The sequence below is a fragment of the Cottoperca gobio genome, chromosome 17 (genome assembly GCF_900634415.1).
Source record: "Cottoperca gobio chromosome 17, fCotGob3.1, whole genome shotgun sequence".
Lineage (NCBI taxonomy): Eukaryota > Metazoa > Chordata > Actinopteri > Perciformes > Bovichtidae > Cottoperca > Cottoperca gobio.
This window is the reverse complement of record NC_041371.1, coordinates 15371019-15387303: the sequence shown is the minus strand read 5'-3', so window position 1 is coordinate 15387303 and position 16285 is coordinate 15371019. Positions and strand designations below refer to the sequence as shown.

At 39.8% G+C, this 16285-nt stretch overlaps 3 protein-coding genes across 3 annotated transcripts in view; all 3 read right to left on the bottom strand.

Annotated features, from left to right (window-relative positions):
• Positions 1–450: 450 nt before the first annotated feature.
• Positions 451–2738, bottom strand: rps15 (ribosomal protein S15). Its single transcript, XM_029453542.1, has 4 exons — positions 2666–2738; positions 2185–2270; positions 1546–1780; positions 451–617 (listed from the first exon to the last, which is right to left on the bottom strand). The coding sequence occupies exons 1-4, from the start codon at positions 2666–2668 to the stop codon at positions 504–506; spliced, it is 438 nt and encodes a 145-aa protein (XP_029309402.1). The 5' UTR covers positions 2669–2738; the 3' UTR covers positions 451–503.
• A 1696-nt stretch (positions 2739–4434) lies between these two features.
• On the bottom strand, positions 4435–11472 carry cnn2 (calponin 2). The gene is made up of 7 exons (XM_029454196.1): positions 10879–11472; positions 8445–8566; positions 8266–8332; positions 7708–7845; positions 7453–7569; positions 6533–6679; positions 4435–5733 (listed from the first exon to the last, which is right to left on the bottom strand). Exons 1-7 carry the CDS (start codon positions 10930–10932, stop codon positions 5431–5433), a joined length of 948 nt encoding a protein of 315 aa, XP_029310056.1. The 5' UTR covers positions 10933–11472; the 3' UTR covers positions 4435–5430.
• A 2232-nt stretch (positions 11473–13704) lies between these two features.
• The window catches only part of crsp7 (cofactor required for Sp1 transcriptional activation, subunit 7), a 6749-nt gene continuing 4168 nt past the window's right edge, over positions 13705–16285 (bottom strand). Inside the window, exon 3 of the mRNA XM_029454015.1 lies at positions 13705–16285. This exon is cut by the window's right edge and continues 1038 nt beyond it. Within this exon, the coding sequence (XP_029309875.1) occupies positions 15608–16285 (678 nt within the window). The 3' untranslated portion in view covers positions 13705–15607.

Here is a 16285-nt window from a genome sequence, read left to right as displayed (position 1 = left end):
CTGTGCATTAATTTGTGAAGTCTTCTTGCAAATATGCGACATGTAAAACTTCACCCAGATTAACCGCTGAGATTTAAGTTAAATACATTTTTAAAAAATCGTGACGGTAGGTCCCAATAAATTAACCAATTAAAAACCTAGTATTTCTCAATTAATCCACTGGTGTGCATCAGTATCATGTTCTTTAAAAAATATGTTCTGAATAGCTTTTGATGTCCCATGTTAAGTTAAATTATATTTTCCAGATGCCTTTCAGGTTTCCAGTACTAATCACAACTTTGACACCAAGAGCGAAACACACTATATTATTTCAGTCATCTTGAAGCCACCCCTACGGTTTATCAAGACAACCCTAAAAAAAAGTCAAAAACTCAAGCGTTAAGATAATACCCTGTACACAAGCAATTTATCTTAATTTTGAAATATGCTAAAGGAGGCAAAGTAGACACATTTTATGGAGAAACCAGTTTTTTTATTTGTACAAATAATACAGCCAAGTCATTCTACTTCAGAGGGATGAACCGAGAAGAGTGTGTAGCTCCAATACCGGGGCGACCGTGCTTGACTGGCTTGTAGGTGATGGAGAACTCGCCCAGGTAATGTCCGCACATCTCAGGCTGTGGAGAGGAGAAATATGTTAGTAACAAGATAAATGCCTTAGGTGCATTTATAACTGCATGTACAGTCATGTAGTAGCTGCTAGTCACAATCTGAGCTATAACTAGATGTACAGCAAAACATATCTATCTATCTATCTATCTATATCTATATCTATATCTATATCTATATCTATATATATATATATATATATATATATATATATATATACATATACACACACACACACACACACACACACACATACACAGCCTCTTTTAGGTAATGTTTTTTTTTTTTATATCAGCACCATTATTCTGTTACATCTGCTTTCCCTCTTACTAAATGTGATGTTGACACAGGTATAGTTTAAGATCACACACATTTTACACTGCAATTCTTTAGTCAAGATTACAAACTTGTCATGCGCCCATGTTTCCAGAGCCATTTCAACTCGAGTTGTGCATTGATGATTCTGTATGTGATGCATTAATTATCCAATACCTATAGATTCATCTTTACAACCTTTGTCAGAAACTAATCAACCACTGTTCAGCATGTATAATGGAATCATCCCAAGATATTACTTCGCCTGTCAAATGTTCTCAATTCATCATACTGCTGCTCAGTAATGCATTCTTACACAAACTGATAAAGGTTCTCAGTTTGAACTTTATGCTTACTGGCCCAACATTGATTAATGGGTGATAGTTTAGCTTAGTTGACAGGGTGCAGGCTCACACAGACATGGAATTGTGACATGCTGCTTCAAAATGAAACCAACTGCAGGTATTGGTGCTTTGCCTTCTGAGGCTGCTCTGGATACACACCTTGTTGGACCTGCAAGTGACATTCCTGGCCAAAATAATTGATACTCGGGCCATGAAATCTGAAGTTTCGAAAATGTACACATCTGTTTTCCCTCCCACTGGACCAATATCCCCTCACCTTGATTTCAACCTGGTTGAAAGTCTTGCCATTGTACACTCCAACCATGGACCCGACCATCTCAGGCAGGATGACCATGTCCCGCAGATGAGTCTTCACCACCTCTGGTTTCTCCATGGGGGGAGCCTCTTTCTTTGCCTTGCGCAGGCGCTTCAGGAGGGATTGCTGCTTGCGGCGCAGGCCACGGTTCAGCCTCCTCCTTGGGCGGGCACAGTACAGCTGCATCAGCTGCTCACTTTGCAGAAAGAGGATAAGACATCAATGAGGCACCAGGCCATCTTTGAAATAATAGCTGTGCAATTTGTTATTTGCAGAATTAGTTTAGTGGCCATTGAAGTATGCATTTGGTCAGCTTGTGCAACAGATGAATAAGGAGTTTCTCGTTTAAATGCTATGTTTGTTCAACTTTTATCTCAAAATTCCCACATTTAATGTGATGGACAGTTTGTAAATCTGTTATTACTCATATTGGAGCGACAACAAAACATCTTGAGGGGCTGAACGTGGGACTTCATCACTGGATAGAAAGCTATGATCCAACATTGTTGGTAGGCAGGATGTCAATTTAGAAGCCAAATAAACTAAGTTGAGTGTCTCCAGCTGACCACCATGCAGCATCAGTTGTTCAACCTCACTTACTAGGACATGTCCAGAAGCTGGTCCAGGTCCACACCTCTGTAGGTGAACTTCCTGAAGGTACGCTTCTTCTTGATCTCGGTTTCCGCCTGAAAGAGAGAGACATCATCCCAGCTAAGTATGTAGCTTGTACAGTTACTGTTGCGCAAATGTCTTTAACAAAAATGACAAAAATGTCAATGGTGAGCATCTTCGGAACAGCGTATTAACCCTCGCTCGGACCTACAATAGCATTCAAATGTTCTCATTTAGCTACGAGTACAGACTACGTTGAGCCACCGGGTTAGCTTAGCCACAGACGAGGCTAATACATTGCATTTAAACAAACATTTATCTGGCCCTCTGAACAACGATTTTCTACTGATTGGTCAGTGAACGGGTATAACTGTCGGGTGACATAGCCAGGTATCTTAGCCAGTGACTTTAGAGTTCAGATGCATATAGATTGTAGTTTGAGAAGCTTCACTATCGGTTGAACACCTACCATCTTGCCTGAAGTTCCGTGAGAAAAGAACGGACAGAAGTCTCGTTAGGCCTGATATCGCGCGATTTAAAGCAAACATCCGGTGGTTTCTTCCGGTGCTCGTCCCCACTGTGAACAGCAGGTGGTGCTGCTGTTCAATAACTCCGGTTTCTGCAGCGTCAACTTTCTTACCAACGTGTTCCTTCTTTTTATTCGTGTTAGTTCTTCATAACAGAATCAAAAAAATAAAGCAAAAAACTGGAATAACTAATGAAATGATCATAGGTGGAAAGTTAATTTACTCAAGTACTTTATTTTTAAGTGGCCTAAAGTTTTGAGGTACTTAAACTTTACTTTAGTATTTCCATTTGATGCTACTTTTACTTTATCTACACCACTACGTTTTAGAGGGAACTATTCTAATTTTTACTGCACTACATTCTTATGACAGCTTACTTTTCAAATGATATATATAAAAAAAAATGTTTTTAGAATACTCTTTTGTTTAAAGGCAGCTGTGGCTCAGGACGTAGAGTGGTCTTCCACCGATTGGAAGGTGGGTGGTTCAATTCCCAGCCCCTGCAATCAGCATGAAGAAGTGTCCTTGGGCAAGATACTGAATCTCAGTTGTGAGTGCGTGAATGGTTATCACAACTGATGTGCACCTTGTTTGATAGCGTGTGAATGTGTGTGACATGTATTGTAAAGATTGACAGGGCGCTGTATAAAAGCAGTCCATTTAAAGATTAAACTGGTGGATAACACCTTACACTTCACATTTACTTTTGCAATAATTCATTACTTTTTAAATCACATTTTGCATGCAGTAGTTTTACTTGTAATGGAGTATTTGTTTACATTGTTGTAATGGTAAGTTATGGATTTAAATACTTCTTCCTGTGACTACGCATACATTTATTCAACCACCTAATTTTTCAGATTTATATTGTACTTTTAACACATTTATCTGATGCCTGTATCAGTACATATACATTTTTTACTTGTAAACAAATTGGAAAACTCCTGCAACACATGTACTGGAGGATTTTTACATTATTGCTACCATTTTATTAAAAGCTTTCAGTATTTATAGCTTTACATTATTTATCCCTGCAACTTCACCTTGAGCTATGTATATCAACCTGAATGCAGCTGAACATCTTTTCCACCTGTTAACTTCAGGGTCAGTTCACCCACAAACACAGCATTTTCTCACTTCGTTAATTGGTATATAGCCGTTCAAATAAGTTTGGCTTGAATCGGCCAGGTTTTGAGATATCCTACATGCCGCCACCTTAATACAAAGGATACGTGGATTATTTCAAGTATTTCTCAAAAATACAAACCTGTACAATTAAAACTAAAACTTGTGTACATTGCATCCGGAAAGTATTCATACCCCTTCACATTTTGTTATGTTACAGCCTAATTCCAAAATGGATTAAAACATGTGTAACATAATAAAATGTGGAAAAAGTGAAGGGGTATGAATACTTTCCAGATGCACTGCATTGTTTGGTTAAGTATTATACAGTAATGTAGTAATAGTCTAACTTGTGCTAAGACTAAGACTGCACTAAGCGCTTGCGTTTAACCCTTCCTGTTTTTATTTTTTAGTTATCTTCTCCGGTCAACTGATAAATATTTTTCTATGCACCTATTAACTAGGTTGTGCATTAACTTTATTAGCCAAGACCGAAACAATGATTGACTACTGCAGATCAAGTGAACAAATCCCATCCTTTGGGCCAAACATTGAAATCAGTATTTTTATAAACCAAAACACATGATAATGAATACACATCTTTATTACACCGCAGTCACAAAAACATTCCTCAATTCACATTTTTCCACTGTCATAAAGATTGATCAGGAGGAAAAAAATATATATACATAAGCAAATACCAAATGTTATTCAGAGTCAAGGTACAAAACCCATTCAAAGATGCATAAATAATAATCTAAAATGATCAAATGTAATTGCTTTACATATCAACCCCTAGCACATTACTGACACAAAATAATCCAGTATTCTTGCTTGGAATGTGAAAAACCTCCCCCACCATCTTTAATCCAAAGAAAACAAAACAGTAGCTCCAGTTGGACTAGTTATGCAAACAAGGAAATATTTCCTCCATTACAAAAAATAAAAAAGTTAAATGACTGGCAGAAAAGACAGATCATGAAAAGACTACTTTGTTCTTTAAAAAAAATGTATTGTTCCCTCATCTGTTTCAACAACCAAAAATGTTTAATTCTGAGGGGATGAAGACAAAGCTGAAGTAACAAACAATGAAAGTTCTCATTCACAGGAATCATGTTCATACAGATGCCGTGATTACAGATAACACAAGCAGGGCGTTTTGATCAAAACATGATGCACTCTTTAAAAAAAAAAAAAAAAACTCCATAATGTTTCACTTTTAGTTTCATGTTGCCGTTACATAAGCCTACTAATCTCCCTTAATGCAACTAAATGAGTCAGCAAAAAACAGAAAAAGAAAAAAAGTAGGACTTTGGCACGTGAAAAAAAAACAAAGAATCCCTGGGATAGAAAAACTAACCAAGCCAAAAAGACAGGCTTTGGTGGTCACTTTAAATACAAAAATCACAGAAATACAGTTCATCATGATATGTGTAACATTGGTTTTCGCACAAATAGGGGTAAGAAAACTATTTCATACAATACTAAAAAGGATATGACCTAAAAAAGAAAAAAGGTGCGACATCCTGTGAGACTTGAGGGTTTCTGCCTCTCGACAATCTCTTTCCCGTCCTTCCTTCTATTAATCTGTCCCATCTTCTTTGTATACCTGCTCCTCTTCCTGGTAACCCTGGTAACCCTCATCTTGCAAATCTGGGATGAATTCACGGGCGACGGCTGCTCCGTTTTGCTCATCTGCAACCTCTCCAGCTTTAGGACAGTACTTGGCGTCATAGATCTGTCGTCCCAGGCCAAAGTTCTGGCCGCTCTGGTTGGCTCCCTGGCTGTAGCCCATCTGTAGGGACATGGTGCTGTTGTCACACTTGTCTGTGCCCATCTTCTGGTCGTAGATGGCACGCCTTGTCCCTGGAGCCGTCATCCCAGCCTGAAGTAGAGACAGGGGACGATGAAAATGAGAATCACAAGAACATTTTACAAGGATGTCCATCAAAGGGTGTACAGAGGTTTATTATGCACCTCTGACGTGGAGGTTTTAATTCCATAGCTCACTTTTATTAAAACACAACCAAAGCAAAGTACAGTTCTGACTCGTGCATTTCTTCTTTTCCTAGTAAAAGAAAATGCACGCATTTTTGCTTTTAAAGAGCATTTTCCATAAGAATTTAAATTAAATGCTTTAGCATAATCAGTCAAAGCAGACATGTGAATGTATTCAATACAACAATAAAAGGCTTTTATAGAACAAAAACCCTGGCTTCATATTCTTCAGATGAAACGCCATGATAAGACGTATAGTAGACTGGCCCCTTTGGCATTTTATGCTTAAAGAGTTTCAAAATAAGTTTCTTGTAAACAACTCAATGTGTATACATTCAGTTTCATCAAAAAATATAAATGTCTACGAAAACAATTTTGTTTCACATCAGCGCTAATTATCGGCTACAATTTATTACCATCAGAATAAAATAAATATCCCAATAACAAACATTTATAGTTTACTGTTAAACACCGCTAGGCAAAGTGCTGATTTCATGTTTGGAACAGATCAAGTGACAGTTTTGCTTTGCTGAAGACAATCCAGGAGTTTGCAGCTTTCTACAAGAACAAACATGACACTAGTTTACAGCAGTGGAAGGACGGGAAACAAGTGATGCCCCGAGGTTCATTTCCACTGGAGTCCTATGATTATAATTTCATGAGAAGTTGGAAATATGTTGCGGTACCTGGCTTGCGCCCTTGTTGGTTCCCATTTGCAGGCTGATGGTTGTGTTGTCCATGGGGAGCTGGATTTGAGCTTTGGGGTCATATAAGTGCCTCCTGGTGCCGTATGCGTTCATACCTGCTTGACTGGCACACTTGTTGGTCCCCATCTAAGAAGACAGAAGCACAACAAATGATGGTAAAGTTCTCTTTAAAACAACTTGCAATAACAAACCGAGGTACAACGTTGCATAATAACAAGAATACGAGTGGTGTTTATGTAATCAGGACACTAGGCAAACATTTAAAGTTTCAGTCAGCTGTCAGCGAGGACTACACAATACTCAGAGGAAGTTGTAAACAGCAGGTAGCCCTCACATCTACCAGACATATCTTGGCAACGGAAACAATAACAAAAGAGGCTTAAGAGGCAGCGACAACAATGAGCAGTATTTATGCTGAAGAATGACATGAGATCATGACAACGTCTGGTTTCGCAAACGCTTCGACACACGCAGCAGTAGTTCGGCTTTTCAAGCAGGTGACGCGAACCTCAGTCAGATTCAGCCAAAACAGCAAATTAATACTTTGGAACTGATTTTATGGAGTAATATTTCACAGTCAACTCAAATATCTTTATTTTATTGGCAACCTGGGAATATTGTGTCACATTTCATTATTTTGTCTTCACAACAACCTTGAGTATCATCAGATTTGTACCGACATAAACTTCCGTGACATACTGTAAATAAAGGGCGATTGTGCAATTTGAAATGACAAAGAAAGAAGAAGTGACTTAAATGAAAGAATGCGATGGTATGGAGATCTTAGGCTGTGTGTACAGTGTGTTCAGCATCTGCTGGTTTTATCAGTTAAAGTGAGTTAGATTCAGATCTAAAACTGAACTTCACATTTTAAACCCTGTTGACCCAGTAAACAATACCTGTAGGCCGATGACGCACTGTCCTGCCTTCATCTTCGCATCATCAAACATCCTCTCCTGCTTGTCAGCGTACTTCACCCCGATATCCACCCGTGTGGTGCAGCCCTTGGTCTTGGCCTGAGAGAAAAGACACGGTTGTCATGGTGGATATACTAAAATCCAACCACTCAATATAAAACAAAAAAGTAACTTTCTTTGATACAGATGAGAGGACAACATTACTTCCACCACTAGGGGTGGATTTTTAAGACTCACCATGCTAGCGAGTGCGAGCAGCGTTGACTGGACCTGCGTCATGTTGCCATTCTCAAACAGGTCGTTGGCTTCGAAGATGTCATGAGGCTTCAGACCAAACACTGTGGTGGCTTTGATGAAGGTCGTCAAGTTCTCCAGCTAAAATCACACCAAGTTAAAACAAGATCAACAACGAACGAAGGAGGTGTGACTAGTTCCGTTTTCATTTAATTTTCTTATTTAAAAAAGGCGTCCTGAAGCCGTTTGGGTTCGCAAACATTCAGCCGGAGGGAGTCAGAATGAGGGAGTGCGTTTACTGTGACCTACTGCTGAAACCGGTTTCAGAAACAACTCTAAGCTGTGGCTGTAAAAGCAAAAGAAGCTGCCGCTGATTCAATGTACTGACATCCTAACTGGTAGAAAACATTCAAAAGCACAAGGAGCCATTTGTTAACCATCGCCAAACACAAGTCTCTAAAATGCAGGAAACGTCATCACCAGTGTCAACGAACCAGCGCTAACAAAGGCCATTCATTTTGCTGCACCCTTAATTGGCGTTAGAGTCATGAATTAACTCACCTGATGCCAGTTTAGTGTCGACTGGTTGATCTTTTTCACAGAGCCTGGGGAAAGTTTGTTCATAAGGCTGTAAGAGCAAAAAGGGAAATATTAAAAAAGGTTTTTAAAACCACTGTACATAACAAAACGGATGATAAAGGTCCTCATGGTGCAACGGACAATCTGTGATCTCTGCTTACGTGCACAAAATGATTCCATTCTTCAGGCCTTTCTGGAAGTCTGGGCCGATGGAAGCGCCGGTTTCGTCTTCAATCCAATCCCTGAGCTCCTCCTCTTTCTGAGTGTCGTACTTCTGGGCGATCTGGTTGGACGGAGGTCAAAAGGTCACATGTGCTCCACGGGCAGCAATAATAGCCAGGTGGTGATTTGTTAAACAGTCAATGCATTCATAGAGTTTGACTTCTTCTTTGTTACCAGATTAGAAAAATATCTTCCTGTCCCAAATGACCTCCCACACACAGTATTTATATACTGATAACTGAGCCGCATCCACACATGATAACGTTTGTCCTTAAGTTTATTATGACTGCATCTGATAAGGTTTCATGGTCAGCCCTGAGTTTCACTTTGCCTCAGTGTAGTATGCTACAGCTACAGAGGGGCTTTTGTCTTTGTTTAGCACTGTATATATATATATATATATATATAAAAAAAAAGGACACACACACTTTCTTGTGAGGGCGTCACATTGAGGTGTTAGTTTGATTTACAGGATTTCTTTATTTTATTGATGACAGAAGTGTGAGAAAGTGCTAAGCTGGCTCTGAAAGAGGCCATTCAGGAAGAGCATCATATTACGTAAACAGATAAATCCGTAAAGCAGAAATTTAAGAAAAAACAATTCCTGACAAATGGGTAAAGATTTCTCCTCCTCCAGTAAAGGATAGAGTGTTGACTGAGATATGTGCATGTAAACCAACAACCAGCTAACAATCTCTCCCTTTCCCGAGAGCTTCGAGAAGCTGAACGGCAGAGTTTAACCTACCATGTACATAGAGGCTGGCCGCACAGCTGGTTGTACTCTTAAGGAATGTCTGTCTTCTAATTACATTTCCTTCATTCAGTTATCCCCATATAAAAAAAAAAAAAATACTAGCCATTTTAATTACCCACAAAAAGTCCTACAGATGTAATTTACAGAGACAAGCTGAACGCAAGGAATTTACCCCACAGCGGTTTGAATGAAGCAGCGAGGGAGCAGAACTGTGTTGATCCAATGAATGAATACAGAGTGCTGCTTATTGCTGCTGGTCAACTTTGAGTTCACGGGTTTTAAACTTTTCTAGATCTATGAAGCAAAAGTTAAAAAAAAGGGGGGGGGGGGGGGGGGGGGCGTCAATCTTTAAATGCCTCACATTTCACGGAGGAGGCTATGTCACTGACGGCAGGAAATACCACTCAAGTCAGCATCTTTTTTGGCCATCTAAACCCACCCTCCTTCAAGGACATCACTGGTAACAGACAGAGGAAATTTACGTGTTTTCTTTAAGTCCAGCACATATTGTTCTCTAGAGGTTTAAAGAGGGGACATGACCTTTTCTCTCCCATACAAGGAATGCAGAGTAAGGGAAAAGGTGCGTTAAAGAAACTATGTATGCGAGCATAACATTTATCTCTATGGAAGATTAGCTTCCCTTTTAGTAAGACAGGAGAACAAAGCAGGCAAGAAAATGATGGCCAAGATAAATCACCTTGTGCATTACTAGTAATAAATGAATGCACAATATTACAGTTAAAAAACGTTTTTCTTTAAAAAAAGAAAAGGGAAAGTTCCCATGGTTATACAGCTCAGTGTGACGCACAATAACGTGGTCAGGAAAGTAATCTCCAGCATCAGCGCAAGTATTTTAAGTGGATCCGGGTGTGCATGCAGGTCTAAATAAACAAGGTGCTTTCCTCATCAAGGCCACACTCAAGAGGTTAGACATGATACAGACTGTTTGCTTTGTGTCACTTCAGTCTACACAAGGACTTACTTTGCAGGGTAAAAACTAAACTAAGAAAATCTCTACTGATCTGACATGATTCTAAGAGAAGTTGTATGAAGTGAAGCAGCATGACACCACAAGGGGGAAGCTTGCTGTTTAAAAGGAACGTATATTTTTTAAAGACACAAGAAGGGGAATAAAGAGGATGAATGACATCCACTCTCGGGACTAACGGGTGAATGACATTGCTAATGCGCGTCACAACGCCGGGCAACAAGCTTCACGGGGGAAATAAAATGTTGGATAGGGGGTCAACTATTTTGCCACAACGACACACTTCTTCGCCAAGAGGGGCAACGCCCATAGCCCGAGTTCAACTTTGTCTCCTGCATGAGAAAAAATCAATATTCTGCTTTTCAAGAAGTAAAACTCAAAGATGGATACACACTTTTATAATTTTCATAAAACTTTCGTTGAGTGTGAACATTTTTGCAGTCAGTTTATTATTTAAAAAACACTTTTAAATCTCTCTTGACATCGTTGCCCATCCACCTCTGAGTACCTGACCTAAGCACGCGTATCAAAATGGAGGCCAGGTGACTCCGGTGTTCGCTTAAATCACAATGGAAAAAAGTTCACTACAACTTCCCTTAAATAATAGGATATAAAAAATATTTGCACCTACCTTGTTTTTGATTTCCGCTGATAATCCGAAGGCAGGACCCTTGTTAAAAGACATTGTCAAAGAGTTGTGCTTTTTCTAGTGGGGTAAAAAATAAAATAGACTACTACTTGATGATAAACACTACTCTGAATAATCTTCGACTTTCTCTTCCAATGAAACCTCGCAGTGAACTAAATACTTCCTTTCGCTTCCACGGCCGCCAATTACAGCGCTCCCACGGCTACTGCCAAAGAGTGTCGATGCGAGTCAAGATAGTTCCCTGCCGAGAGTTGACCGTGACAATACAAGCGCGCGAAAATGTATGTAGGCATGTGTGTGGTGCCTGTCCTTATTCAACAGGTTAACTTTTACTAGAATGAAATACAAATATACGGTTTCTTTCCGTGTGAATTGGATTAGGATAAATTACTCAAGAAGGCTGTTGAAAAAAGTTGATAATTTAAAGTTCCCTTATCTAAAGAGGGCCCACAATATGTATAATAGGCCTATTATGTTTTGATTTGATGTTTTTTAGCCAACTGGAGGAGGTAACTTTCTACAATTCAATTCTTACTCATGATAGGTATTTTCAGTGGCCAATTTTAGACCCAATATGTTTTCAGTGGACTATTCTTTGTCCAACAAAATAATACGAAAAAGGCTTCAGCAATTGTCCCCCTCATATGTATATCTCCACTTAAAATCAAGTGCAACACACACCTGCATCGCATCATGGAGAGTTGTGTTCTTTGTCACACAAATTAATGCACGCACAGCCAACTAGACAGACGAAGTATAAAGTGAAGAAATGCCAATCTGGTGCCAATCCACATGCGTAATTAAAATGCTGCTTTTCTGCTAAATTAACACACATTAAGCTTTATATTTTATACTGAGTCATATACTGTAAGTCGTAGGCCTGTGCAGCCTGGAGTGATGGCATTATAGAGTAATACCACATATTACAGGCTTGTTTTTCTTATTAAAAACAACCTACTCAGCCATAAATTTCAGCAATCACGGAAGTACGCAGATATGACTCCTCTTGTTTCTCCCGTATACTCTTTGGTTATACGCTTCGTTAATCGATCTTAAACTCCACCTTTCCCCTTCTTTTCCTTAGATCGCGATTGACATCAAAAACTCCTTATATGGAAGGAAACGTCCCAAATTCCTGAATGGTGGGAGTGATCCACCGGTCCCACCCTGCATACCAGACATGCAGCGGACTAGACAAACTGTCGCACTTTTTTTGAGTCACTGTTGAAAAGAAGAAAAAAAAGTTTTGAGGAGCTAAACTCAGCACAATGAGCTACTGGGGTGACGTAATGTCGGTGCTAGGGGTTTTTTAGATAACATATGCAGCTACCCTTCACACGCCAGGATTTAAATCTGCTCCATGTCTGATGGTTGCAGTTTACTCGACAGTATTGCTGCCTTCTCTACATATTAATGTCAGTGGGTATAATTTAACTGGACTGAGATTTGGAAAGGCTGGGGATTTCTTTACAGCCCTTTTTCTTTCAGTTCCACACAGAAACAGCATAATAAAAGGAAGAAACATTTACACAAACACATATTTTCTTAAAAGAAGCCTCTCTGCTGTGACACATGCCAAATTGTTTTTCCAGTCCAGCCGTAATCTTGTTATAGAGCTATTGGTAAAGATGGAGCTCGTAACTATTGGCCAGTCAGGAAAACGACAGTGGCCAAAGATGCAGCGAGTTACCCTAAAACTTGACATTTCTTTCAGCTAGTCTGGTTCCCTGGTTCATTTAGTAACTTTTCTAACACCTGAAGTAATTAGTGTTGAAAATGAAGTGTGATCATGAGCAAAAGCATGTTTGAGGTTTGGGAGCTTCTGACAGAGAGGTCTCATGCTGAAAATGAATCAATAATCTTTGGTGCTTTTCTTTTTATGTACATTTAAATAAATATTACGTTTTCTCTGGGTTTTGTATTGTTACTCTGACAAAAAAACAAAACAAATTGAAAACATAATTTAGACAAAACAATCAAGTTAGTGAGAACATTTAAGCACATTAATACACAATGAAAATAAGATGTAATGTCAACCAATCACATCATCATTCTGATTTAATGGGATTGCACAACTTCCGCTTGACGTAGTGTTGCCTGTAATACTCAACAGATTCTAACACGATGGGATGTAGCACGTTGAAAGCCAATAATGACGTGAGTCCAGGTGTCTCTCCCTCCTCATAGCAGCCGTTTTTATGCAGGTGAATACATCATACAGGTGTGCAGAGGACTGATTCAGAGTCTGAGAGCAAACACACCCGAGGGGGTTGGGAAAGTTACTCATCCCGATGTCTGTGATGAGATTACGTCAACTCAATCACGGCATGTGACGTAGTTATGATACCCCCGAGTCTATCAGACATGTAGTGACCCATATGCAATCTCTGCTGAGGCCAACGCAAAGGTCACTTTTGTAAACACAAGGCTATTTCTTTACAGTTGGTGACAATTCCTGGCTTCCACTGATGGACTAGTTTAATCTCGAGTATGATTCTTTTATTTAAAAATAGATGGCCATATATTTTATTTGGGCTTTAAAAACTACGCGTCTGATCGATTAATTCCCACTGAACTAAAATTACTTGTAACAATCCCACACTGATACAGACAAAGGAGACCAATGGTCAATGTGCACCCCCACATGGGTGAACTGTGTAAGTACAACACATTACAGCGACAGGCAACTTTGATGCTCAAAACCAAAGGCAGAAGTATACAGAGCTCAGACTGGCCATTTAAAGTTTCAACAGGGCAACATAGTAGTTAAACACAAAGGCACCGTAAAAGACCCACAAGTCAGTCGACTGAGCTGAAGATTTAGATCATTTTATTTTTCAAACAATTGAGATGTTAGACACTGAACAAATAAAGACGCCCCTGTCAAAACTCCAGAAAACATATCCTTATCAACCAGTTGTAGCACTTTTTCTTTATTGCCAGCTGCGTTGTTATGCAGTTTCTCATCGTCTGCAGCTTCACCCTCTAGATCAGTGTATACAAAAAGTAACAGAAACGGGGCCTATAACAGCGTCGTATTGATCATGGGATTTGCAATTCTGGCACATACACCCAGCTCCATGGACAGTTTATGTTTTATGCGGAAGCAAATCCAGATTTACCATTTACCAAGGCACATTGGTAGGGATGAATGACTGAAAGAAAGACTGGACAGAGGCTGCGCAGAAGCCACTCTTAATTTAAGTCATGTGAGGAAAAAGTGGTAGTGACTGATGAGTATAAAGGGAAATCAAAATCACATATTAGCTTGTCACATGGAAAATGCCATGAATATCTGATGCACAACTTTCCATCTCCGTTTGTTTGCTTATTGACAAAATTGCGGCAAAAGAAATGCTCCTAAAAATGGCATCTGAAATGTTTTCTAAACGGCATTCAAAAAAATCTGAATAAACTGTGAGCACATAGATTGTGGGAGCATCAGTCACTATTCACATTTGAAATTCAGTCAGTGATGAAATGACCAAAAAGTTGTCAACTTATGAATAAGTGCAAAAGGTCCTGTACATTCACCAAGGCTGTTTAACTCAAAAATATTGTGATGGACTTCCAGAAGGCAAAAAAATATCTAAAGTAAAGGAAACGAAGTGAGTCCCAGCATTCATATAATTTCCCTGTTTGTCTCTAAAATGTAATTATTGATCAGCACCATCTGATTTGACATTCAATATTTTAAGCTTGGGAGAGAATTAGTATGAAGCGGGAATTTTTCACTTTAGCTGAATTAATTAGTACCACACTATTTTTGATGAAACCATTTTGAAACCCAAAGACTTTTGTGATCCATTTCTTCTTGAGAGTTAAGATGGCATACAGGAGCTGTGTGATGAGACAGAGAGTGAAAGTAGAGTATGGAATGTTAATGACCAAATGCATCGGCCAGTCTTAAAGAAAGACCATGCGAAAAGATTTGTATGCCCCTTTAACAGTGAAGCTCAGGTTGACAGCGTTGTGATGCTAACAGTGGAAAACAAAACAGATCTATTAGGTTTCTGAACGTCTGATTGGATGAACGTCCCATAAATGAACAGGTCAAAATAAATAGATGTATACATGATAAGAAATTTATAATTTACTCTTTATATCTCACATAAAGCTTCTTGTAATTACCAAATATGATCCAATACTCTGGACATGTTCGGCTCTACCTGTGCTAGATCTACCAACACCTTTCTGGGCACCAACATGGCGGCCTGGACAGGACAGCTAAACCCGGGCCGTCCCTCAAACTTAACCCTAGATTGTAATTCCTCATTAGAAACTAGAAGGTTAAAAAAAAAAAACAGCATCATCCCAGTGAGCCTGAAATAGAGGTACGATTCAGAACATCAAAAATTCACATAACACCATTTCCGGTTGTCTGGGATAGTTCAGTTATCGCATTCTTGCCTTCAGTGTTAGTAGCAGCACTCTGTAACTAGGGCCTCGTCATTCCTGTGGCTTTCAGTTTTGAAAAATAAAACAGAAACAGCCCTTGGTATTACAAACTTAACTTATTTTAATCTTTACTCTTTTTTTTATACCAAAATCTCATTAGATTATCACAGAAAGGAGGAAGAGGCATGGGGAGGGAGTTTAGCAGGCCTGGCTTTTGCCGAACTCACAGTGGACAAACAAAATCACAAAGTATCTCGTCTTTGTGGGGAGACGGCGAAAGGAGTGGAAAAGGACAGCAACCTTCCCAAACCCCTCAGTCTAGGCAAATATATGGCAGGATGTTCAATTTGCTTTCATCCCCATGAGGGTCCAATGATATGCACTCTGTCCAATCAAACCAGGTGCCTTCTGTGTCATAACAACCGTTCACCCCCGGCCAGTGCTGTGTTTGTACCCTTTCCAGATCCCCGTCCGTCACCTCACGGCTCAGGCCCGGTAAATCTCCTACTGAGCTGTTAGTCTGCAAAACATGTATCTTCCGTGAGTCCTTGATATCCTGTTCTTCCCTTTTCAGATACTCTGACATGAAAAAGTGTGCACTTTGGGCCTGGACCCCAGAGGAGGTGAGCGCATTACTCTGAAGGTTGAAGTAGGACTGGATGATTTCATTTCTGGACAGCTCCTTCCAGTTTGTCTGATGGAAAGGGTTAGGGCTGGGACCTGGCGCAGGGGCCGGAGCCAGGGCTGGGACTGCTATTGGGACTGGGGTCGGGACAGCGGGCTGTTGTACAGTGCTTTCAGTTCTCTGCCTAGACTCAGGAGTGGGGGCTTCCTCTGTTTGAGAAGGTTCTTTATGTACCAGATGTTTGATCTGACCGGTGACAGGGTCAAATGTTAATCTGCGTTCTTTTAACCGTACAGGTTTAGTCGTGTCCTCTATTTTCTGGCCATCTAGGTTGACAGAGTAGTCTCTTGGCCTGTACTTCCTTCG